Source organism: Podarcis tiliguerta (assembly GCF_965153285.1).
Source record: "Podarcis tiliguerta genome assembly, chromosome: 2".
Classification (NCBI taxonomy): domain Eukaryota; kingdom Metazoa; phylum Chordata; class Lepidosauria; order Squamata; family Lacertidae; genus Podarcis; species Podarcis tiliguerta.
In genome coordinates, this window is record NC_139535.1 from 66,081,397 (window position 1) to 66,108,699 (window position 27,303).

General features: G+C 41.5%; 1 protein-coding gene across 5 annotated transcripts in view; it reads right to left on the reverse strand.

Annotated features, from left to right (window-relative positions):
* Window positions 1–27,303, reverse strand: part of JADE2 (jade family PHD finger 2) — a 147,445-nt gene that overhangs the window by 112,868 nt on the left and 7,274 nt on the right. For all 5 annotated transcript variants that reach the window (XM_083428812.1, XM_083428811.1, XM_083428815.1 and 2 more), the window contains exons 2-3: window positions 14,462–14,519; window positions 10,634–10,719 (exon numbers count right to left, since the gene is read on the reverse strand). In XM_083428812.1, the coding sequence (XP_083284938.1) occupies window positions 10,634–10,719; window positions 14,462–14,519 (144 nt within the window). The remainder of the gene's footprint in view (window positions 1–10,633; window positions 10,720–14,461; window positions 14,520–27,303) is intronic.

A 27,303-nucleotide genomic window follows, 5' to 3' on the forward strand; every position in this document is an offset into this window, starting at 1 on the left:
CTACAACTAATTAGAAACACCAATTTCCCCCCTTGGTATCCACTCTTGAGAAGAGAGCATTTTAGAGCTCATTATCTGACCGAACTCTCACCAGTTTCCTTAAGAAATGCCTTTACTGGGCTGCATTTCCAAGCGACACCCACTGCTATAACATACTCAAGCAGACTTTGTATTTGTGGTCAACCTCAGGTAAAATACATCACTCATTATCTGTTAGACTGCCCCTCATATAGAGATCCAAGAGATCACTTTCCGAAACCCTTGTTCACACAAGCAAGCAGGCACACCCCAGCAGAAAGGATTTGGTTTCTTCTGAAGGAAAATAATAGCTTCGTAACACAGAGAGTGGCCATCTATGCACTGGCTGCAAAAGCATCAGGAAAATCACTATAAATTGTTGTAGTGATTCGGAGGTTTAATCTGAAATCAAGCTGGATTTCAGTTTGCTGGTGTCTCTGGAAACTTCTCTCTTACATCATGGGTGTTGGCAAGCTGGATTTTTAAAAGGCAAAATAACAGTTTTAGCTGTCAGAGATGCACAAAGCCTTAGTTATACTATGGATTTTTATATTGTGGATGTATGTTCTGTATTATTTTATTAATACTATTGCCTAATAAAAGTTTGTCATGGCTTTTGGCTAGAAAAATAAACTTATGAACTGGAAGCATGTCAACTAAACCATATGGTTCCTTTGCTAACGGAGAATGAGAATGAACAACGGGTATGGATGAGGGATGTAGTTAGAGGACACACAGCACAGCACCCTCTGGAAACCAAATTTTGGTTCTTTACAATTCTTCGAAAATGCTTATACATTGACAACATTTAAAATTTGGACCAAATGGGTGAGACACTTGGCATCGGGAATGGCCCCAGTTATCCTACTGCAGCGCCATTTCTTGTTCAAATATAATAGCAGATCATTTAATATATAGCCTCATCAGTTATACACTCTATTGGACTTCTATGAAAAACATTATCTACAACCAATATTAAGACACACTTGGCTCTTGGGTTGCCAACTGAGGTCTTTTCTGTTAGGTTCATAGACAAAAAAGGGGGACGCCACTATGTAATTAATCCAATTTAGCCAAGTAAATAAAGATGCAAACGTGCCTGTAAAGGGCTTGGTCTCTTTATCATGTGAAATATTGATTTGATGCCTCTTTTGGTTCCACTCAAGAGTCAGAGACTCTGGTGAGAACTTAATTGGAACACCACTAGAGGAGCAGAAATGGAATGGGCAGGGCTCTAAACCACCTTTTTGTCAGCACAAATGAGAGCGTTCTAATTAAATAGACCGTCATTCCTCTTTATTTAGCTCTGCTGATTTTTATACACAAAGGAGGCGGCAGACTTAAACATAGGCATCATTTTGTATTTGTTAGCACTGGCATGGTCATATGTAGTAAAATTCTGAAAGACCCTTGATCAGCTTAGAATAGGATAGGCCACTCTCAACTTACATGGGGGTTACGTTCTGGGGACAGCGTGTAAAGCCAATACACACTGGGTTCAATGGCAGGTGGGATTGCCAAAGTCTTTTTCCATGGACACCCACCCCCTTTCTTCCCCCCTCCCCCTAACTGTCAAGCACATCAAGCTGAATGCACACAAGTTATATGTGTGTTAAGTTGAGAGTTACCTGTATGGCAAATTGCCCTCCTGGGAGAAATTTCCTATAAATAAAGTATCCAAGGGGACAAAGAAGTACAAAGGAAAAATTCCTTGCTGAACAGTATCATTTCATTTCCAAACTAGGAGACGCATGGCCAGAAACTAAGGTCTGGATAGTGTGAACATGTTCTGGTCTGAGGTATTAGTCTTAACAGAAAACAGTTTTGGTTAGAAAAAAAACTGAGAAAAGAGAGCATAGGAAGCAATGCTATTATCTTTTTTATTTATCTGACAAGCCTGTGAATGCACATATAAATTTAAGTTTGATAGACTAATTGTTCACACAACACTGTATTGTATTACTTTTCTTTCCCTGTTTGTGAAGATGCTGTATTTTATTTGTTTCCCCTGATTTTCTTATTTATGTATATTTTCTCCTGGTGTCAATAATCAGGGAGTTCCAATGTGCGGATTCTGCTAATAGTAAACTCAGTTGGTGACAGCTGCCAAGATAGCAGCTGAAACCTGTTTGATGCAGTGGAAGTTCCCATTAGTGCAATGAGAAGGGAGTGTATATTTTGCCAATTCAGCCTCAATCCTGCAGCCTCCTTGCACTACCACTCCCAAAGGCAGGCGGAACAGTCAGCGAGAGGAGGAATAAGCTCAAACCACTTCCCTTCTGTGTTTTGCTGCCACTGGATCAATAAGCCTTTTGTCTTTGAGGGGATTCCATTGGATATAACCCTTTGACCTTATGTTCTACTGAAAGGAACTGGACTTAAGTTAGTCCATGTGTTTTATCCACTGGTTTCAATGGGACTTTGGCACCACCAACTTTAATTGGATTAGGGCCATTGTACTGACTGATGGGTGAATTGCCAACTGGTTGCTCTAATAAAGCCTATGGTGTACCAGGGGAGCCAACTTGGGCCCCAGGTTATGAGTGCCCAGCGTATGACGTCACACCCGCCCCGCCCCCCAGCCTTCAAACCTGACTTCTGGTACCACTGGAAGTCAGGTTCTAAAACCTCAGAAGGCCTTAGAAAGCATCTCTGAGGCCTCAGAGATGCTGTCTGAGGCCTTGCACGACCTCAGAAGTGTGTGGGGGCCCTGTGGTGTGGCTGCTGAGCACCCACAACAAAATTTTGGTAGGTGCTCAGGCACCCAGAGCACCCCATACTTGGCGCCCATGTGGTGCCATTCATCAGCCCTGTGTCATCCATTCAGAACTCTTCTTGCCTCACACAGTTTGTGAATGGAGAATTCATTCACCCAGAGAAAAGTTCCTGCTCCCAAAGAACCTACAGCAAACATCTATAACTTCCAAAGCCAGTAAGAAACCCTGCATTAGGAAGTGCTGCGGGTGCTGGACTGGCAATCTGTCCTTCTGAGTTATTGGTTCTGCATCGGCTACTGCTTTAACATGATAAATACTGTCATTAAAAATCAGCTCAATGGAAATATATGTCATTTCCACTCCTCTGAGCTCCCGAGACTGGCAGAGGCTGAATCAAATCACCACAAGTGTGTTTCAACATGCTATTTGCAAAGGTTCTTATTTATTGCCTACTTAGGAAAGTGGGTTGGTATTCTTTTTAAACACTTCTGAAGAATTAAAAGCCTTGAATCAATAGGAAGCAATAGCCCCATATATTAGCCACAGCCATAACAAAAGATAACCCAACCAGCATGACTCTTTACTTCTCGGAGCTCAAACAACCAATCACAGGTTTCGGTTCAAGGCCGAGGAAATACTTTGATTGTGTGAACCTGAGATCACAAGAATAATCATAAACAAATATCACAAAGGCTGCCGTCTAGCTTTTCATAAGCAACTTATAGAGTCATAGAGTTGGAAGCCTTCCTATGGCTATACCTGCCCAAAGTGCTCTTTAAAAAAAAAAGTTCAACTAGATGTTATATTATTTTTAAGAGACATAGAAAATGCAATCTAGAATATTAAAATCCAGTGAGGTTAGCCCCTAATGGACTGTGCTCTGGAATTACCAAGCAAGAGTAAGTCAACTGGGCACTAACTTCATGAATGGTTTGAAGGCTGGCAGAATCTAAAAGAAACTGTATAATCAATCAATGCAGAACCAATCAGCCACTTCTCAAAGTATCATTATTTCTAGCCAATCCATGACACTGCCATCTTCTGAAATGAGACTCTAAGCCCTGATCCAAAACACACTTACTTGAAAGTTCTACTGAAACAGTGAGATTTACTTTCCAAGCAACTATGTTTAGGAGAAGTGATCATTTTCATTTTAGACATCTTAAGTAAACTGAAGGAAGTCTTGCTTAGAACCGCTTTTAATTAGCAGATCAGACAGTTTTGCATAAATTTGCTTAATTTGAATACTTTATCAGCTGTAGACTTTGCCCATAAAGGAACAATCTGACACTGATGCAGGCTGTGTAGTTCTCACACTGAGAAGGCTCATTAATGTGTTGGAACAATTGTTTATGCTCAGTTCATGCTATTGCATGAGTATTAAAATGAGCCTAAGGCTATGATTTGCAGAATCTTTAGCATAGATTACGTATACTGAAGCCACTGAGATTACTCCAAAGTAACTGACCAAAGCATAACACTCCAATCTGAAACATCTGTTCTGACTAATCTGCCCTGAAGGCCAGTATAATACTCCTTCAGTATAAACATAATGTTATGGGTGGAATTCAATGTCAAGCTGAGGCGATCAGTCTGTCTGCACAAAATTTTCAGATGTCCAGACAGAACAATTGCTCCTCCCCCTGTATGCTGTTCTGGGGATTCTCCCAGTGTTCCCCAGAGCCAAATTCAGAAGGGGACTGTGGGTGGGGGGAACTCCATGGCACAAGTGGAATTCCTTATGCAGGATCTTTAGGTGAATCACACTCTATGGGTTTTTTAGTTCCATGGGTGGTCAGTATATTCTGTACTAAACCAAACAGTTTACAGGCAAGGGCCAATTCACACATATTTAGAATGTGCACAACTGTGCACGCACGCATCACGGCAACCCAGAGGTGGCCAGGAAAGGGAGTGGAATGGGGCTTAATAGGGCAGAGTGGGCTTATACATGCTCCACTGTCATGCACAATAACCCAGAACACGACCACGCACAAATCAGGCATAGCCTGTATTTAGTAGTGAGCACATCTCAGGATCAAGCTGCAACCAAGTGTGTTCACTGGCCCTAAAAAGGTAAAGGTAAAGGTAAAGGACCCCTGACAGTTAAGTCCAGTCACGGACGACTCTGGGGTTGTGGCGCTCATCTCGCTTTACTGGCCGAGGGAGCCGACGTTTGTCCACAGACAGTTTTTCCGGGTCATGTGGCTAGAATGACTAAGTCGCTTCTGGTGAAACCAGAGCAGCGCACAGAAACACCGTTTACCTTCCTGCAGAAGCGGTACCTATTTATCTACTTGCACTTTGACGTGCTTCCGAACTGCTAGGTTGGCAGGAGCAGGGACCAAGCAACGGGAGCTCACCCCATCGTGGGGATTTGAACCACCAACCTTCCAATCAGCAAGCCCTAGGCTCAGTGGTTTAGACCACAGTGCCACCCGCGTCCCTGAAAATGATCAGCCTCTACTCACTGGCCCGACAGGACTACAATTTACAGTCCTCAAACTTTGAGTAGAGGCAGATCATTTTCAGGCCTACTTGCATTTATACTTTGGGGGAAACTACCATTCTGCAAGGCATTCCCTTATGGATGCATGTGGTGGAAAAGAAGATGGGTGCAAATGGAATCCATGAATTGATGTTACACATGAAGCACTGTAGCTCAGTAGCAGAGCATCTGCTCTGTATGAAGAAGTTTCCTGGTTCAATCCCCAGGATCTTCAAATAGGGCTCTGAAGATTCCCCCCACCCCCACCACTACCACTGCTGTCTGGTTTCCAACTGACAGTCAGCTGACCAACAGGACCAAACAAGTAGGAGCTCTTCAAGCAATAAAATTGCTTTAAATACAGGGAAGTCAAATCAATTAAGCAGTTTAAGCATATTTGTGGCTAGCAGTCTACAGTAAGCACATGCCTACCACGAGAAGTGCCTATATGCTCTGCAAAGTGCTGAAACAAGCGGGACATCACCACCATAAACAGACTTCCACTGGAGCCTAATCTAGAGGAAGATAATTTTAGAAGCCATTTTCTTGCTGCATTGAAGACTCAACTTTATTACCCCAGTGACGCGTACAAACAAGAGAAACCTGAAGATGATAATGGTCAGCAGTTTTGTCAGACCCCTGTGCAACTGCTGAAATTCTCCATCTCCCATAATGTGCTGCTTTTCACTGGCTTGGCACAAAACCACTTCTGCTTCATATCTAACCACTTCACTTTTCTCTCTTCCCATCAGCCTCTTCACTTGCTTTCCTATTAATTTTTCTATATCCGTTTCAAGGCTGTTTTATTCACCTACAAAAGCTCTAGCCAATCTCACTAGAATTCAACTGGCACTTTAAACCCTCCACCAACAGCCAATGCTTTTAAAAGCAGCTGCAGATTGGCAAATCTGGGGCTGCTAGACACCTAGCTTGCTTTAAGCGTCCCTGGAAAAGACCAGAGTTCCTTCCTCTTTGGTTAACCTTTCTGTGTTTGTGTGAAATCTGCTTCTGGCTGAGATCTAAAGCTTTTGATTCTGTTTTGGACTTTAAAACTAAAACAAAGAATAAAACTGCTTTTAACTAGAAGATAAGGCCATTTTTCATAAACATGCTTAATTTGAATTGCAATGCTTTGTTTTGCTCAAAGTTCAGGACCTTTTTGGCAAGAAATGGGAATGTGAGTTCCAAGACCAGCATGGGCAGCTAGATAGGGACTTGGAGCCATGGGAATGAATTGGCTTTTATCTTAATCCTTTCACTTAAGCTTGGATGTGGGACTGGAACCTAGATTAGGCACTGAGGGCTACAATCCTACACGTCTTTATGTGGGATCAGGTCCCATATAGCGCAACAGGACATACTTCTGAGTATAGGATTGTGTTGTTCTCATTAGTGTGTGTTTGAGAACTGGCCCCACTGTGAATAATTGTTATGAATCTTATGTATTAGAAAGTGATGTTTTCAACCCTTTTTCTGAAAGCAGCAAGTATTGGCAATTTCAGAAGAGGTATACAAAAGGCTTATGCAGGATTTAATCCACATTCCAAGCCTCTGGACATCTTGGTCAAAACCACTGATGCACTTCTGTGAAAATATAAAAACCTTTTTTGGTTGCAAGTTAGCCTTCACTCCTTCCCAATATAATTAGTTCTGTGGGTTAATAGTGAGTTGTGTAAAAGTATCTCCTTCCATCTGTTTTAAAACCTGTGTGTTTAAGTAAGCATTTCCTCGTTCACTTTTGGTATAGAGCAGTACTATGCAGATATAGTACTACCATCCATCTCTCCCTTTTGCTATCTAAGGCCCCTGGTCCATGTTCCTGGTCAATTTATTCTGCTTTATTTTCCAAAGTCTACTAAATCCTTTCCATAAGACAGCAACCAAAAATGGTGCTCAATATTCAAAAGGCAGGCAGAATATAATTGTAAATGAGGCATTACATATTCTTTACTATTGGTTCTTAGTATGCCATTTGCCCTTTGAATGGCTACATTAAGTTGATAGTTTCAGTGGACAATTTCTGGCAGCTCTCAGCTAATATGGATCCCAAACACAGCAAGGTCAGATCTGAACCAGAAACTCAGGGAACAATGGGAAGGTGATGACAGAGGTCTTGCAGGATTGGAAAAGGGCAAAAGAGGTTGTCACACTTAAGATCACTTAACCACGTACTGTACATAAGAACTTAATTCGTTCTGGAGGTCTGTTCTTAACCTGAAACTGTTCTTAACCTGAGGTGCCACTTTAACTAATGGGGCCTCCCGCCGCCACATGATTTCTGTTCTCATCCTGAAGCAAAGTTCTTAATCCAAGGTACTATTTCTGGGTTGGCGGAGTCTGTAACCTGAAGCGTCTGTAACCCGAGGTACCACTGTATCTGGGTAACCTGTGCTGCGGCAGCCAAAAGAAGGGTATTCCCCAATTCCTTTGGTTGTACTTCTTTACATACATATTCCCTTGGTATATGTCACTAGCCAGCCCCTGAATAAGAGGAACAGACACAGGTGAACAGTGAAAAGCCTTGCAATTCCATCCATACTACGATTTCACTATGCTTTATCACCACTTAAATACATTTTCAGGCTGTCAAAAGGAATATATATATATTGTCTTGCCAAAACAGAGCCATTATGGCACATGTTTGTAAACCACATTGCTAATGTATATGCAAGCAGAAGCCTATATTGTGTTAGGACTCTATAGTCTCACCATCTCCACAGATACATGGCAGCTACCTTGACTGTTTGGAACGGGCCTCAGGCTTGTTGCTGGGTGTCCTGATAATGCTGCATAATGACCTCGGTGTTGACAAAAGGCTTGGTGTGTTTTTTTCCTCTGCAAAGAAGCTCGTTTTTCCAGTTGCACTGCAAATGCATATAGCTAATCCCTTGTCACACAGCCTTTCATAATAAGCACCACTCTTGATTTAGCTAATGACTATGTTGCACTAATGCCTTTGATTCCTTATCTTTCCTGCCTATGCTTCTATCTAGAGGAAACAAGAAGGGCATCTCAGCTCAAAGATGGAACTAGAACACAGCCTCAAGAGGGACAGTCCTAGGGTCGTTCATCTTGGATCTCGCGCCTTCCAGAATCCAGGGCTGCTTTTTAGTGTGCCAGAGACGGCATCTTAGCTCATTTGGAGAGTCAATGTGGCAGAGTGGCTAAAAGACTGAGCTATGAATCAGCAGGTCCCAGAGTATTACATCTGTCGTTAATGTCTAGCTTTAGGCAAGTCATTGGTTGCTTCACAGCCTCAACACCCACATCTACAACACGGGGCTGATAATACACACCCACCTTGCAGGGTTGTTGTAAGAGTTTCATTGTAATGGCTTGGATCACAACAGAGTTCACGATCATGGGGCTTTCATGCCTCAGCTTTCCTCTGATGTCCCCTGAAAATACACTCCAGGGGACTGTGAAACCTTTGGGCATGATTTGGGACGGGTGGGTGCAGTCAAAAACTGCCATCTCCCTGGTGTGAATGGAGGAGCAACTTGGGATCCAAGTCACTGTATGTGGAGTGCTTGAAAGTGCTGTCTAATTCTAAGTACTTTTTTAAAAAAATAATCTAAAATTTAGAAATAAATATTTAATAATGCTTACACTACAGTGAAGATTCACCAGTGCTATGACAGGGAATGTTTTTTAGATCCCACAAGGCCATTTTATTCAAGCCTGTCTATATGCTTTTGATTCCTTTCTATCTCAGTAACCGCACATACAGGTGTAGCCACAATCAATCAATAAATAAATAAATAAATAAATAAATGTGTTAAAAGCACCCGTTATATCTTCTTTCCTGTTCACCATCAACAGCCAGTTCTTCCCACATGGCAACAAAATTCATGTTTTCAGTCTACAATAATGTGTGTTCTCAGTCTGTGCAAAGGCATAATTCCTGAAACGTGGTATCTTGGAAAGGAATGGTATTTGCTAGAGCAATGGAGAATGACACCTCAGGCAACCAAAGAGAACAGTTTTCCAACCCTGAGTTGTCATTTGAAAGGGCCAGGCTGTTTCTCCTTCAGCTTGTGATGAGTGATTCACCTCATCTCCGAGGAATCTGATTCTTCTGTTGGGTACTGTGTGTCACACACTTCCTGGGGCCCTAGAGAAATATGTATAACTAACCTTTCTTGTCAAATGAGCTGTTCTTCACCACAAGTACCAGGTAGCGAAACTAAAAAATGTAACTGATGTATAGAATTTGATCTTCGTTCTCTGCTGAGTTGTAGTTTGCTGTTTTGCTTCTTTTATTCTGTGCATTTAATTTTATTGTGCATTGCCTTAAGCAAAGTTTTCAGGGGAAACACAGCCAATGAACGTTAGAATGAACAAATAAAATACATTCGTTCCTGCACTACGTGGAGTCTTCATCCCAAACGCCACTAGTGCAGCACTGCATCTTTAGCTGTAGTTAAAACTGGCACCACCCAAATGCACACACAAACTGCTTTTTGTTGGGAGATGCAGGATAACTCTAAACTGTGGTCTACTGAGAATACTCATCATCCAGTCAAATTTAGCTATTGTCTTAAAATAGCGAAAGAAACTGGAAGCCATATGGAAGTCTGTTGGAGCATTTCCCACTGTGTCAGGCTCATTCACACATTACACTGATCCATGAGTGCTGCAAGGATGGTAACATTCCATCATCTACAAACGATATGCTCAAGGCTAGCCCTAGGTTTTAGTGAGCTCTATGGAAAGCCATTTACTGGACCGTCCCCAAGTCTTTCTGTGGATGGTCATATACCACAACTCTGGGTGCCTTCTGCTTGGTCACACCAGTGTGCAAAATTAAAATATATACATATGTAAGCGTATCAAGGAGTAAACATGTAATTAAGGTTTTACCACGTCAAGACAAAAAGTGGAACCAGAACACAAATGACAAGTGAATGAATGTCTGCGGAGGCTTTCATTTGTCTTGGACTCAAGTTTGAGATGAACTAGGGGTTTACCTGGATCAAAAGTGCAATGAAAGCCAAAAGATAGTAGGTATTGCAGGACCAAGGACAGCAACTAGACAGACAGCTCTAGCAAAGCTCAACTGGGAACTGTCATATAGCTGTAATTCCTCGGACCAGATCTAGCCCCAGCTACAGCTGTTAGCTGGAGAGGTGTTATGAGAAGCAGAGTTCTGGCCCTGCACTAAAATGGTTCTGGATGTGCTTTCTGCATCTTCAGATGGGAGTTCATTAGAATTGTTTATGTATTTCTAAGGAGAGAGATATGGGCTTTCTTCTAGTGTCTCTGATCCCTGCTGGTGTGTCAAGTGCCGCCCTTAACTTCAGGTTTGAGATCATTACTTTTTGTATTTAAACCTACACACACACACACACACACACACACACACTCCGCCAAACATGGAGGCTGAATAGAAAGATGAAATGCAACTTACCTCTGAGGGTTTCTTCTCCTTCTGCCTTGACCAACCGGATTTTGTATTTGGAATTTTGGAGCATCTTGAAGCTGATGTTGTCTGACCTTCAAACGAAAACAAAATTCATTAAGATAACAATAGCAAGACTTCCATGAAGAAAAGTCTAATCACCATCTAACTGGTATCTAACAAGAAATTTACAGTTCATTTGTTGAAGATTCTTCAGGACCTATGGACAGCAATCTGAACACCAACTGTGTTGCTGAGGAGAATAATTCAATGCACCAGAACTTCTGAGAGAGCGACTGGGTGAAAGTTAGCAGAGGTATATAAACTGGTTCTACATGAGACCAGCAGCTTCGTTTTGCTCCTGTTGCCTCTTGTTTGAATTATCTCTTTGCTAGATGCATTATTTGATTGGAAATATAGGTTTCTCCTAAATCAGCCTTTCTCAACCTGTGGGTCCCCATATGTTGGTGAACTACAACTCCCATCATCCCTAGCTAGCAAGGCCGGAGCTCAAGGATGATGGGAGTTGTAGTCCAACAACATCTGGGGACCCACAGGTTGAGAACCACTGTCCTAAATGATGCTCTTGAATATCCTGTGTAGCTATTGTACTTCAAATGCTTCTAATTTGGATAAGCATCTGGGTCTTAAAAAAATACAAATCCAGGTGAAGCATCAAGTGTTGCTTCAGTTATGGGCTAGTAGCTTTAAGCCTAGTAAGAGTGGACAAACCTTAGTGGAAAGCTGAGGTTTTTAATTAGCTCTAACTCTTTGCTGGGTGATTCCTTCCTGCTTTCCCCCCTGTGCTAATCATATATCTCAGTCACTGTGAGCCAACCTATGCAGACCCAAAGTGAAGGATTCAACACAGCTAAGCAGATTGCTCCATCATTGCAAGCATTTCCCAGGTCCAAGCCCCACAGGCGTCTCCAGGTAGGGCTGCATGACAGCCCTGCATGAAATCCTGGAGAACCACTGCCAGTCAATGTAGACAATACTGAGTTAGATGGAGAAATATAGATAAACTCAGTTTAAGGCAGCTTCCTATGGTCCTGGGAGGAGTCTCTTGCTAGAGCAACTCCACTCAGGTGCTTTACCAAGTGACAAGAATGGCAGCTTTTAGACATGGTGAGGTCTACAATGAAGCAGCCCGGCAAGAGCCCTTGTAGCATCTCAAGTGTCATCAACAAGCCTTAATTTTATTGGTCATTGAAGTGTACTTCACATGAGGTGCTGAGTACTCACACAAGCAGTCACAGAATGAGTGGATTTTACAGGTTGCAGACATTCAAGGATTACAAACTGTTGTTAATTGTGTTAAGTCTCTTCTAATCCAATTTAAGATGCCAGCCAGGGTATTTGAAAAAACCATCCATTGTTATGTGCTTCTGCTATTTAGAGGAAGGCCACAGAAACTTGCTCTTTTAGCTGTTGCTTTAAATAGTTTATGCAGAAGCTCTGTTCTGATCCTCTCTCAAGTGCTAGAGATCACACCTTTACAATTTTTTTAATGGCTCTCCATGCAGAGAGTCTGCAAAAAAAAAAAAAAAGAGGGGGGGGGGGGAAAGCTGCTGTTGCCATTGCAGTAAAAGTCCCCGCAGGCTAAAAAGGTCCTTGTTGCTTGACTTGTTCCAATTAAATCATAACATAGAACCTTATGCTGCCATTTATCTCTTTTGGCTTTCTCGGTTCAGAATAAACTTGCTTTATTCTGTGGGTCAGGAGGGCAAACTTTCCCTCCCACGTGTCAACTCCTCCTTGAGTCTGACACTTATAAATCTGAATGGGTAGACAAACTCTTTGCCAGCATGCCGGCATGTGTAATGATGCACATACACTACCTCAAGGGGTAAAAGGCTATGGAAGTAATTCTATATAGGCCATGCTGAGGCCTACCCATGCATACTATTCTGAAAACATCTGTGTGGGGAAATCTAACCCAAAACCAAATGCAAGCCAATTTTTGTACTGTGTTGTTTACTCTTACATGAGTTAAAGAACACTGCAGATCACAGTCCTCTACTTGCATATAGCTTTTGGATGCTCTATTCTAAGAGGTGGTCGGTTATTCTTTTAAGAAAGACACTTGCGTATAAAGATGTGTATAGACATAATGAAAGATGTGTAATAATATGCTGTTCTCATTTTGCATTTGAATGTATCAAGTCCCGGATGTGTACACCCCTGTATTAAAAAGTTAAACGTGGAAGAAATGTTAAAGTCCACCTAGAAGTTTGGGTCAGCAAGGGAAAATCCCCAGGAAGTGTCTGATCCTAAGAGTGGAATCATCCAGCCTCACATGGCTAACTCAAGAGGCAAAGCACAACGCATGAAGCTGATTCTTACTGAGTTAGAACATGTAGACCAGTATTGTCCACTCAGTTGGCAGTGTCTTATTTAAATCAGCCTTTACCAACCTGGTGGCCTCCAGAGGCTCTGGACTACACTTCCCATTGTCCCTGACCATTTACAATACTGACTGAGTGGGTGTTGGGAGTCTAACAACAACTGCAAAGCACCAGTGGGGAAGGCTGCACTAGATTCTCCTTTAAAAAGAGATGCCAGTCATTCAACAACCTTCTGCCTGCCTGGCACATGCTCTATCCCTGAACTATCACCCCTTCCTCTCAGCACCAGGCTGTACCAGCAGATGAATCCGACTCCTTTACAAAAGTAACCCTGCCAAGCTGCTGCCCAATGGTTTAGTCTTATCCTTTTAATTAACCCTAAAAAATAAACCTCTAAAAAAACTTTTCGGGAGAACTTCAGGGCTCTTGAGGGGTTAAAACATTGTTAATCACAGTATTAAACTGCACCACCTTATCTCAGTTGGACTTTGGTATTTATGCAGTAGGTGATGTTTTAACTGTTGACAAATGCTCTCCTGCAGAGTAACTGTAAACACAGCCATGACCTTCCTTTTCCAGGAAGTGACAGTAGCTGCACATTGTCACACGGTTTTAAATGCCACATCTTGTAGCTTGTTTAAAGGTAACTGAGCATGGGAAGTTACGGAGAAGAGTCCATAATATTTGCACACTAAAGTAAATTGTGTTCATGTTGCACATCCCAAACTAATTCCTACACTATGCCCAGTTTAACCACCTACACTTTGTTTTTATGCCAACAAACATTCTGCCCTTGAAGTGCTAAGAGCCTAAACTACACAATTTACTGATGGGAAACTGAGCCAGAACAGTTCCCATACAGTACTCAAAATTATGCTTGGAAACAGAACACTTTATTGAACATGGAAGAAGTTGTATGTTAAAATGTGTTGACTATGTTGCATCTTTCAATTAAAATGCTGTACTTCTAAGCACCACTTGGAGGCTTCGCCTCTTTTTGGCTTCCTTGCATTTGGTGTTTTCCTCGGTTTTTGTTCCTGTAACATAGCCATCAGATAGCTTCCAGCCTTGCCAAAGACTACTTTAAGTTAAGTTTATTTCAAACACTTGCTCCTTCCTGAAGCCCAGTGTCCTTTGACTAAGCTGTTACGAGAGAAGATGGGTTGCAGTGTGCTGTCTAATAAGGGTTTTGTCTGAGTCAAAGTTTTATAATCAGTTTTATTTTATGGCTTCCTCTTGCGCACCATTCACAGGAGGAGAAGGACACTTAGATCAGACAAAAGGCACCCCACTGCCAGATATGCAAGTGGATATTAACGTCTTGTAGCATATTTTGAAAAGCAATCCCCAAGTACAATTTATTGTTCAGGGACTACCCAGTAAAATGTAGCTTTCCCTGGCTGTCTGCAAAGTAATTATTCAAATGCTTTCCCTGCTGGAGGTGAATCGTTTAGTTATCTTGTTCAAAGCCTTGAATTAAAGGTCTTACTGTCAGTGGTGTCTGAGTTATCACTGCTGATCGAGTACTTTCGCCGTTTCTCTTCCATCTGTAACAAAAGAAAGTGAATATTACACTTACTGTTCAGGAAACTCATTATGGCACCAAATCACTGTTATCTCAGGATATCCACACATCGCATTAACCCAACCATACCAGTGAATACTTAGCCTAATGACAAGAGAATTACCAGGGGCTTAAAGAGTGAAAAAGAACAGCACTGAACCACTGCAATTTAAGGTGCAGTAACACTTCTGTTCTAAATCCCTCTGCCACTTGGGTGTGTTTTATTTTTAATCATGCAGAATTCGTGGAAACCAAAACTTCAAACCAATTCTACAATACAAATTTAAGGAATGTCCATCACATGGTATCAAGGATACCATGCATCTAAATCTGGATCAAGGTCAGCACTTACTTATAGCCAATTGCCCAATGGAGCAAATGAGTTGATGAAAAGTTTGGGAGAACACCTTTAGAAACCATCCATGGCCCATAGCGGCAACACCATCGATCTTTGACTTGATGTCAAATAAAAGGTGGAAATTAGTTTGCTAAGGGGAGATGTAGTCTTGGACAAGCAATAGCCCCATGGTAATGGTTTGAAAATTGAACCACATGGTGGCTGGCTCCATTCAACAAGCCACTGAAATGTAAAATGCTTATCATGCGGATTTCACCAAGTCAGTAACATTCACAAGGGTTTTCACCAAGATTTTAGGACTGACATTTAGAAGGGTTTGAGGGAGAAATTTCTGTTCCCATAAATTTATGCTCCCGATTAAGTTTCCTGTATGAAATGGGTTAAAAGACTAGCCTCCTACTGAGCTTCTGCAACTAGGTAAAAAAAAAGGTAAAGGACCCCGGGATGGTTAAGTCCAGTCAAAGGCAACTATGGGGAGCGGCGGTCATCTTTCTTCAGGCCAAGGGAGCCGGCATTTGTCCACAGACAGCTTTCCAGATCATGTGGCCGGCATGATTAAACCGCTTCTGGCGCAACAGAACACCATGACAGAAGCCAGAGCACATGGAAATGCCATTTACCTTGAGGGGAGGGTGACACTATTGATTAAAGATGGCACCTTGGCACAATTCTCCTCAACCCATGACCTTGTATTACAGTACTTTAGTGCCTAAACCAATGAACCACTGCCTGTTTAAACTAGAGGATCCACATCAGGATATGCCCCAGCACACTCCAGAAGGACAAGAAGCCACTCTGGAGGTTTATTTTTTGGCACAAACCCAATTTCATATTCAAACAGGAGAGAGGGAGGTACACACCACAAGATCACCACCAAATCTCTAAGATGGAAGAAGCTAATCTTTACTTCAGTTCATTTATGTCCATACCGCAAGCCAACTGTTTTCCAATTATTCAAAGCCTCACTTGTGCTGCACATTATCACTACCACTCTTTCCGCTGGTACATACAAAGTGGGTGGGTGTGCAAGTATCTCAATGGTCAGAGCTCACGGTATGTGGCATTGTTTCTACATAACACTAAAAAAAAGCCTATGCGTTCCTCTCACAGTATTTGCATGCAGGTGTGGAAGTTGTTTGCAAAACAAATGATTCCCGAGAGGAAGAAGTATGCCAGATGCCATGTTACATACCAACCCATTGCATCTACATCAATTAACTCTCTGCTATGGTGCATAAGGGTTGAATGCACATCTGTGCACAGGTCAGATGTGCATGGAAATCAGATTTCACTCAATATAAACTGTAAGGAAGACATGGCCCAAGTTATTTCTAGGAACACTTATTCCTAGAACTCTTATCCTTTCCTTTATTTTTTAAGAACAGTATCCTTGGTTAATCCAAAGCATTTTTCCTACTGTCCACTGAACCAAGTATATTGAGAGAAAATGAATATTAAGGGCAGCAGAGATTCACACACCAATTGTACAGAAACCCTGCTGTGAACACACCATCACAGCTAACTGTGCTGGATGTAACTACAGTGATACGCTATGCAACACAAATGGAGCAGTTCATCCTTACTACACCTACTCTCAATTCCTCCTCCCTTATATATTGCTATCTAACAACAGATGGCACTACATCTAGTCCAAACTGCACAAGTCATATATCACAAACCTTTCTAGGCCCATGGGGACATTAGGACTTTTGAGCAAGCGTCATGGGTACCATCCTCCGATCCCTTCACTCCCACCTTCCTGGATGGGGCCCCCTCCCACAGAGATATAGAAAGAGAAAGCATACACATGCACACACATGCCTTACATTTCCAAGCAATGCAGGTAAACGTTGGATCCAGTAAAATTAATCTGAGCTCTTCCAATAACTCTTCCAACTTCCTGCATTAGCTCTATGTACTTCTCAAGAGAGGAAAAAGGTAAGCACCCTCAGCCTTTGCAGACATGGGATGGACACCACAGAAAGGAGATGGCTTGTCCATGCCCAAATAAACATGCATACATTCTTTATACACAAAGCAGCAAACATCACTTTGTCTAGGCCCTCCCGTTGCCTCACCTGCCCAGATGAGGGCATGGATGGCAAATACCCAAGTCTAACGGATAGTTCCCCTTTTCTGGGCTCAGAGCCCAGCACCCCAAGCCCACAGATAAGGATAACATCAAAGCAAGCCCATTAACTTATATCAAAGCAAGTGAGTATAAATATATATGAGCTCATTGCTGCAACAACTACCAATTAATTGTGGGGTTATCTTGACTACCAAGATGGCATTAGCAGAACAGTTCACCTTTGGTTGAACACAAACAGGCAGAAGCAGCTCTGGGATTTAAAACCACCCACATAACCTCTGGGTCCTGATTTGGCAAACCCTAAGAACAAAGGCCTGCTTTTTTCTGCTGCTTCTGTGCATTTTCAGATTTTCCAAAATATGCCTGGTTTCATCATAACTAAAGCAGTATAAGCATATTTTAATCCCCAAGTACAACATTATCTCACAAGCTGCCACCATATGAAATCATAACATACAGGGCAGGGGTTCTCTAAGGTACCAATGACTAGATACCATTCACCACCACCACCACCCTGTTTTTCTTCTTCTAGGAATGAGGAAGGAAAGAACAAAACTGTGGAAAATAGTTTTGTTTGTGGTTTAATCACAAGAGCTATTAGGAGAAAATTGCACTTGATGACAAGACCACAGGATGCTATTATCCTTTGGAAAAGATGACAATCCGCAAAGGAATTCCCATAAATACTAAATCATAAAATCCTAAGCACTGCCTTCATTTCCAGCACATGTGCAATGTTTTACCATGCCACTACGAAGGATAATAACAGCGAAGTAACATAAACATTTTTACTGACAACGCTGTGGTAAAGAATTGCCCTGTCAAAACATGATTAAAATTACTTCTTGACAATATGGCTATATCAATACTTTTCTCCAGTAATTCAGGGGGAACAGATGTTATTAAACCAGCCTTGCACTTCAGGGCCATTAGATTTCAGGGAGAGAGAAAGATCCCGCAGATGGATTTGAAGACAGTTTATGAAGCTGAAATTCCAACTGAGCATCTTCCTACTGGGGTTTTGCTGACCAGGTCAGTTTAAAAAAATAAATACTTAACAGAGCAGCTTCTACTCTTTGGAACTAAGAATGGGCAGAGAAAGATTCGTTTGAGGACTTGATATTTGTCCCTCACAAGCTCTCCTGCAAAAAAGTATTTGTGGGGCAAATTAAATGCAAAATTATCCTGAAGGGTGCAAGACTCAGAGCTACAAAATTCTGCTAAGTTCCACTGAGACTTTTACTTCTTAATATTGTTGCCAGCTGTGGCAAAGTGATTTGTGCCAATTCAGAGTCCCCTGCGCCACTTCAATGGCACAGGATGCTGTGTGCCCAATTCCTCGGCACTGAGTTGAAATGGAGAAACGCTGGTAGGTGAGCAGGCACTGCACTCCAGAGCCTAGGTCACTGAATCGGGAGTAAACAAGTTACCTGGCAGAGATCACCAGGCTTCTTCTAGGATACTTAAGTTGTCAGTTGTAAAATGATGCTAGTAAAGCCTGTCTCCTCCCCTTTTGCACCAAGCTGAGAGGCTAATGTTCTTTCATGCTGCTCCTATAACATGTGAAATTATGGTGAAGTCCTTCTAGGTTAGCAAACAGTCACACTATAATAATCAGCATTTATTTTAAAAAAATACTTTTGTGCTTAAGGTGCACCACATGCATTCCTTCAGTATACAACACCCCTGTAAGGATGGCCAGCATTATTATCCTCATATAGCAAATGGGGTCTGGGGTTGAGTGCTCACGTCTTGCCTAATGGCACTGAGTAAGTTTGCTGCAAAGGTATAAAAATTCTAGAAGAGTGGCCATGCTAGTCTGTTGCAGCAAAAAAAAACACAATAAAATATTGTGGCTCCTTAAACGCCAGCACATTTGTTAAAGTGAGATTTTGTAGGCAAGAGCCTGGTTCATCACATCTACTAACTAAATTTGCCAAAGATGATTAAGCATCTAAGAATGTTTTTATAACCGTCCCAAGGTACTCCTCAAAATCTATGTGCAACAGAATGACAACTATGTTTGACCTTTTTATATTTCTTGAACAACTGAGCCACAGGCATTTATAAAGACCTGACATGCTGTGGGGGAGGTCCTTGCACGGCACAGGTGCCACACACAGGGACGGTAAGGGAAGCCCCGGTGTTGGCAGTAATTTCACTTTATGTACAAAGCAGACCACCAGTAAGCAAGCTAATGTTATTAGGCCTGGCAGATAACTGTAGGAATGTGGGTTGAGAACTTTACTCTTCCAAAAAGAAATTAAGGATGAATGTTCTTTCAAAGATTTTCTTCAAAGAGCCTCCTAACAGCAAGCTGTATTGTGCTCTCCCTTTTTCCCTTGGAAGAAGAGCTTAGTCAGTCCTGCCAGGCTTTGGATGTTATATGCGGTTCCAGAGTCTCTAAATAACCACAACCTGCTGATTAGATTACTAGGTTACCCTATCCAGCAGGGGAAATGACATTCTATGCATTCCTTCCTCTGCTTTACGCATTAGCTGTGTCATTCTCTCAGGCGTAGAAAATTCTGACTTACAATGGCCTGCTCCCTCATTTTATTTGAAAACTTTCACTTGTGGACATATGCATTTTCTTGTTGGATCATTCCAAGCCATCTAGTTCAGCACTCTGTTTTCGGTCTCAGCTAGCCAGATACTTATGAAGCCTCATAGCAAGTTACAAGAGGTGATAGTCATTTGTTTGGCCTGAACATGGAGAGCCCACTTAACTTTCATAGCTAAAAACCACTCGTAAACTAATCCTCTATTTACATTATTTCCACACACACTTTTTATTAAGGTTGATAACGTGCATAAACAAGTCATATATGCAAGCCCAGCAGCCTTGTCCCTCAGAAGCGTATCACAAGTTCTACAACTTTTCAGAAGGCACAACATTATTTTGTATGGCATATATTGCAAGGATCTGGCAGAATTCTGGCATAAATTCTAAACTAGCACACCTCTGCATTAACTTCTCCCCACAGCTCTATGAGCCAGCCTACCCAGTGTAGGAATAAGCTTTGCAACAGCATTACAATCCACAAAGCCATTGCCTCAAAGTGATACACATAAGCGCGCGCGCACACACACACACACACACACTTTAAATTGACAATGCTAACTGCAGGAGGCAACTTCTGAGACTTCCCCCTGTGGCAGGTCACTAAGAAGTTGAATAAAATGAGATGCTAATAAGATCTAAAGTACTTTTGCCTGGAAAGTCTCTCCCAGAGTGGCACTCTTTAACATGAAAGCGAGAATTATACAGCAACCGTAATGTGCAAATGCCTAAACCACTCCAACATGTGAATGGAATCTCTATCTTTAATGTCACTAATTTATTCAAATACCGTCTTGGGAGAGCAAATTGTAGAAAAGGAAAAAAGTGTTTGGTCATCAGATAATCTGCCTTTGGAACGCCTTACTTAACAGTGTCCCGTTTGGGGCTCAAATTTCCCCATCCCTAGTCATTTTTTATCCTGTGGTGGTCAAGGGAAACGCACACACTGAATTCTGTGTTCTCTCAAGTTGTGGTACAGCTGAAAGAAACCACTTTCCTGTTTGTTCTTCCTACATACCTGAATAAAAAAAAGAAAACAGCACCCCCGGTGGCATGTTAGGAATCTTCTTTCTGAATCCATAATTCTTCTCTAGCAATCCATTTTCAGACACTTTTCTTTTTGTCAGCTAAAAACACACGGGACAGTTCACTGCCTTTTAGCTTTCATGGAAACTGCTTGGTAACTTCTAGAAAATACAGCTAACCTTTTTCCTTAAAAAGTATCTTACTGATCCTTGGGTTTTCATTCTCTTCTTTGTATTTTCTTTGCTCCGTGCCATAAAACATTCCCCTCTACAGTTTGTGAATTAAAACTATGTAAGGCCTAGGTAACCCTAGGCTGCATCACTTGATTGAATACTACTCTATACCAAATAATAATAATAACATAATTTTTTTTGGGGGGGGGGCAGAATGGCTATAACTATTTGCAGTCATACATCATTCACAGCCGTATAAAACTTCACTTGCACTATAAAGTGATCCAAGACCCACATTTAGTACCTCAGTAAAAACTAGGCCTCACTCAAGGTTCAGACAAGAGGGCTCATGAATCTGAAAAGAATGAGTCCAAGCCAGGTGCTCCAAATTCCTCTTCTACAATAAAAAGCAAAGAAGTCATTCTCATGGTTCTCAAAGTCTATCAATCAAATTCAGATTTCTGGAGCTTTTGTGTATGATAAGAGCCCACGATGTGTTCAAAATACTCTAAGCCCATCTTCAAGCCTGAAGATAATAAAGCAAATGAGGTTTAAAGCTTTTTAGTCATGCCCCTCCACACCTGCTCCATCGACTAGTGTTTGACTAGCTTCAAGTTTCAAAGTGATGGAGCACTGCATGGGAGAAGTCCGATCCCTGTTGCTTCCAGGTAGGGCTGGCGAAAGCTTTTGCTTGAAACCTGGGAGAGCCATAGGCAGCCAGTGTAGAAAATACTGAGCTAGACAGAACCAGTGTGGTCTGACTGTGCTGCTTCCTACACTCCTAAGATTGGCTCAGAGCACATCTGAAAACTAAGCTCCTAGATCTCATTTTATCATCTTTCTGACCAAGCTGACATTTTGTTTAGCTTGTGCTCTGCATTTTTCAAACTTCAGATGCTGGGAAATAATAATATAGCTAACTTTACCATTCTACAGTGGTACCTCGGGTTAAGTACTTAATTCGTTCCGGAGGTCCATACTTAACCTGAAACTGTTCTTAACCTGAAGCACCACTTTAGCTAATGGGGCCTCCTGCTGCTGCCGCACCGCCGGAGCACGATTTCTGTTCTCAACCTGAAGCAAAGTTCTTAACCTGAAGCACTATTTCTGGGTTAGTGGAGTATGTAACCTGAAGCGTATGTAACCTGAAGCGTATGTAACCTGAGGTACCACTATATTAGTATTACTACTACTACTATTACTACACCTTTTCCCCTAACAGAACTCAAGGCAGCTTACATATAAAATAAGAACCGCTAGAAACATAGGGGGAGGGGGGGAATCATACAAAAACAATTGAACATGGATAAAATTAAAACCATATACATACATAAAATCTATTTAAAACATATCAATAATTGCAATTTAAAAAGCACAGCACAACCCCTTTCATTAAAAGCAGTCAGTTCCCAAAAGCCTGTTGAAACAAGAAAGTCTTCACCTGCTGCGGCAAGACCAACAAAGAGGAGGCCAGTCTAGCTTCTCTAAGGATGGAGCAGCTACTGAGAAGTCCTGTACCTGCATCTCTACCAATTGTGCCTGAGAGGGTAGAGAAACTTAAAGAAGAGCAGGTTCCTATGAGGGAATATGGTCTTTCAGAGAGCTTGGACCTAAGCCCTGTAGGCCTTTATAACCAAAATGCTGAACTGTGCCCAGAAACAGACCAGTAGCCAGTGGAAGTGTTGTAGCAATATGTTTCCTATAACCAGCCCTGGTCAACAATCTGGCTATTTTGATTGGTTTTACCTGCACTGAACCAATGGGAACTCTTAACATTTCCCTCTGTGGCTAACAAAAGAGAGGCACATTATGAAAGAAGAGAAGAAGTGACCTTCCAAAAAGAGCTTTAGTAATATAAAGTTTGGGATTCTTATGTACTGAGTTCAATACCATGGAACAGAAGGAGATACACAAGCCAATAAGCCAATAAAATATGGATAAAGTTCCCTCTATAGTATCTATATGGTTCAATAAATATTTTATTTAAATGGTTCAATAAATATTTTATTTAATGCATAGAACTGACTTGGCACTCATTATGTTTATGTTCTGTACTTGTTAGTATTAAGATGCTTAACCACACTTAGGATGCAATCCTAACCATGCTTTAAAACTACAGTCCTAATCTCATTAATCTGGGAGTAAACGCCATTGAACTTAATAGGATTTACTGCTGAGTAGACATGGTAGGACTGTGCTCTTTGTTCTCTGTCCCTTCCACATATCTAACTATCCTAGTTGGTTTTCTCTTGGATAATTTTTATTTTTAGCATTCTACTTATTCCAAGAAAGAGAAGTTTCCAAACTGATAAGAAGGCCCTCTACTGGAGGAAAGAACAAAGTTGAGAAGGGGAGTAGACTAACTAAACAGATCCAAAGAGAAACTCTTGCATTTGCACCATCAAGCATGACACACACACTGGGTGATATCTTGCACCTCTACCGTGGGAGAGGGGTTTTCCTGGTACATAACTGAAAAGCAAAGGTGACCCATCCCCCCTCCATGCTGTATACACCAAATTTTGGTTTTTGTGTCCAATAATTCAGTTTTTCTTCTTCTTTTAAAGAATCCTGTGAATTCTAGTTCTCATTTTTAAGTTACTTTCTAGTTTTCAATGAGAAATATGCCATAGAATCATAAACACAGAATCAAACAAAAAAGCTTCAATTGTTTTTCAGTTCCTGTGTTTACATATCAATCATCTTCAATACTATACTGTAACAATACAGGACAATAACTGCAGCATTCCCATTGGTTGTGTGTGGGGATCCTGTGGAAAGGATGTGTAAATTATTGCATTCTCCAGCCTCAGATACAACCCCCCAGCATGACTAGGCGCTTCCCATCTCTGGCAGAAATGCTTTCACTAAAAAGTACAGTGGTACCTCGGGTTACATACGCTTCAGGTTACATACGCTTCAGGTTACAGACTCCCCTAACCCAGAAATAGTGCTTCAGGTTAAGAACTTTGCTTCAGGATAAGAACAGAAATCATGCTCTGGCGGTGCGGCAGCAGCAGGAGGCCCCATTAGCTAAAGTGGTGCTTCAGATTAAGAACAGTTTCAGGTTAAGAACGGACCCCCGGAACAAATTAAGTACTTAATCTGAGGTACCACTGTAATCCATTTTCCTTAAAACTACACAAAGTAGTAGTTATGCACATAGCTGAATATGTAATGCACTACACGTTTCAACATCTAAAAATATGACAGACCTGAATACCTGAGGAAGCAGCAACTAATAAAAGACCATGAAGGAAAAGTCCCATTATATTTAAAGCCCTGCACTTACCCTTGTTTTGGATTATCTAGAAACTGAATGGGAGATTGGCCTGTGTGGAAAGTATGGATTGTGTGTCTCCTGTAAACATTTTCCACTTAATAGGTCTCGTTGAAAAGGATGACTCCAATAACTGTAGTCATCTTTCTAAACAAAGAGAAAAGTTACTTCCTGCTTCTTCCTCTGCCAGCTCCAACATATGAAAAATCTAGATCCATTAAATCTAGCTTCACTCCTGGTTTTGACACTGAAACAGCCTTGATCACCTACACAAGTGAAAGGACAGGGAGGATGAGGCCCTTCTAATTTTCCTGTACTTCAGTGACCAACTCTGCTTAGTTTCCAAACAAGCCAACTTCAGAACACTGGCTATGAAGTTGGCTTGTTTAATTATGTTGGATGCAGCTCATGTACATAGTGATAAACCACAGTATAGGATCACAAGCTAACTTGGCCAGTGTTAAGGCTCAATAACGGACTAGGTCAGCAGAACCATCATTTTCATGACAACCCTTGTCACAAGTCTGGCAAATCTGGAACTATACTTCATAATCTGACAACACTGATGGTCTTTACTTGGACTTTGGTTTAACCCATGTGCAACTGTATTCATTCTATGTTCTTTGTTTTTCATCTTTTGATTTTCTTCTGTTGCTATAATTGTTCTTTACAAAATATTATAATAAAATATTATAATAAAATAATAATAATAATAATAATGGACCAGGCAAGAAGCAATACACTCGAAGCCAAATTGTGACAATACCCATTCTGGACATGGTTACACCCACCTGAAGAATCAAGTTTGCATTTTGTGGGTGCCGATAGATCTAGTGTTGTCACTGGAGGTCACATTATGCACCTCCTGCCATCAGCTTCAATCCCTGCTGGCCCAACTACAGTTATTCATGTTCCAGTAGTCTCTAAATTAAACTACTGCACTGCACAGGCAACTACTTTGCAAATTTCTCAGAAACTTTAGTTATTTCAAAATACAGTGACTATGCTGCTAACCGAGACTGGCTATAAGAAGATTGAGGGTTGCTTACAATCAAGCAGTGCCGAAGTTTTATTAAATGAATGAATGAATGAATGAAGAAAACTGTAAGTTGCTTGTCCAGCTAACAGTGGCTGCCAGTCAGTTTCTGGGCACAAGTGGTGGTGCTGGCCTTTAAAGCTCTAAATGGCTGGGGACCTGGGTTTCTAAGGGGAATGAAGCTATAGTGCAGTGGTAAAGAATCTACTTTGCATGCAGAAAGTCCCTGGTTCAATCCCTGGCATCTCCAGAAACTCCTGTCTGAAACCCTGGAGAAGGGCTGCCTATCAGTGTGGACAGAGCTGAGCTAGATGGACCAATGGCTTGACCTAGTTAATGGCAACTTTCTATGATCCTAAAGGGCTGCCTCCTTCCACATGAGCCTCCCCAACGGTTGGCATTTGTCACCTGAGGCTTTTCTTCAAGCCCCCTTCTTCTGAAGGTGGTAATTAGAGAGGGGGCCTTTTCAGCTGTGGTGCCCCCACATTTGGAACTCCCTTCCCAGGGTCGGCTCACCTAGCCCGATTCCAGAATACATTTTTATATGCCCAGGTCTTCTAGAATGTCAGCTAGATGATTTTAACCTGGTGATTTTAACTGTTCTCTGCTGGTTTTGGATACTCTGCATTTTTGTGCTCTGCTGTATTACTTTACATAGCTTTAATCATCAACAGCTATATCAGTGCTGGATTTGTTCTATTATCTTGCAAGCTGTTGTGCGAGTTTGCTGTCTGAAGACAGAATGTAAACATTTTATTTATTTATTTAGCAGAGCATCAGTATAAAAATGCCGCTTTGAAAGCATTGTTTGGCCATATTCAGAGGTCACCAAACACCACATATTTTCTCTCTCTCCTACATGACTCATGCAGCTTCCATCTGAAATTGCTTGGTCTCTGGTATCCAAAAAGCAGCTGGTAAATGGATCCAGTGAAACTACTCTACATTTTTGTCTGTGCAATCACCCAGCAAAAAGCTACCAAAGAGTTGCATTCAGACATTTCAAGATTCAACAAGGGCTCAATTACTCTGATTGAGGGGTTAAACTAGCACTGTGTGCTTCGATCAACACATACTTCTTAGGGTTGGGTATTTTTGATTTTGCTTTAGCCATGCTCACTGTCTTGGTTCCTGGAGCAACCTCTAAGCTCATTTAAATTTAAAACAAAACTCTCTTGTATTCACTTTGTCTGCTTTGCATTTTTCCATATCTAGGAGGATTTTTTTTATCACACATATTTATGATCCTACTTTCCCTTTCTGACTCTCTTTATTCTGCTAACCCTTTGGTTATCCAAAGACATATCCAGACAAACTAGCAACAGAGACAGACAAGAGTGGCTGGGGAAACCCAGTCAGATGGGCGGGGTATAAATAATAAATTAATGCTATATTATTATTAAGTTAATGATAACAGATATCCAGATACAGGGAGGAGAGATGGGCATCACCAACATAGTAATGTCTAAGCATAACAATAATAAAATACAACTAAGCATAGCCCACTCTAAACAGAATTATTCAAAGATGGTGGGTAGCCAAATACAGAATATGCATGCTCCAGGCCCTGATTCTGGAATCCTACAATAACTGGCAAATATGCACCTTGAAAATGATTTGGCAACCAACTTTCAAAGCCAGCTGCTGGCTGCACTACTAGCAAAGGGAGAAAAATAACTTCTACCATCTACAGCTTTTAACTGAAAGCTATCTATCCCAGTGAAGTCATAGTGCTTAATGTGTGAGACTAGGACCTGGGAGACTTGGCCATGAAACTCACTGAATGACCTTGGCTAGTCTCAGTTTAACCTAACTCACAGGGTTGTTGCAGAGATTAAAGAAAAGAGAGATGAGAACCAGCTATGCCACCTTGAACTCCTTCGAAAAAAGGTGGGATATAAATGGAATGAATAAATAAAATGATAAATAAACTCAAGAGTGGTAACCCTAGCAGCAAATTTATCTTCTCCAGAGTTATCTGTGCACTGTTGTCCCAAACTATTCAACATCTTCCCCAAATCAGAAGCAGCTCCAACATATGTATCTGACAACTTAAGTCATACTTCAGTCTTCTGTTCCCACAACTTCTCACCTCCCATTTTCTGTTATTTATAGAACAGGAATTCTGTTATTTATAGAACAAGATCAGAAGGTTAATGAAAAATGTGCGTTAGTGCCAGAGGAGTACCCAGGGCTCCATTCACACAGCCAGATTTGACAGGTTACAACTTTCATTCCT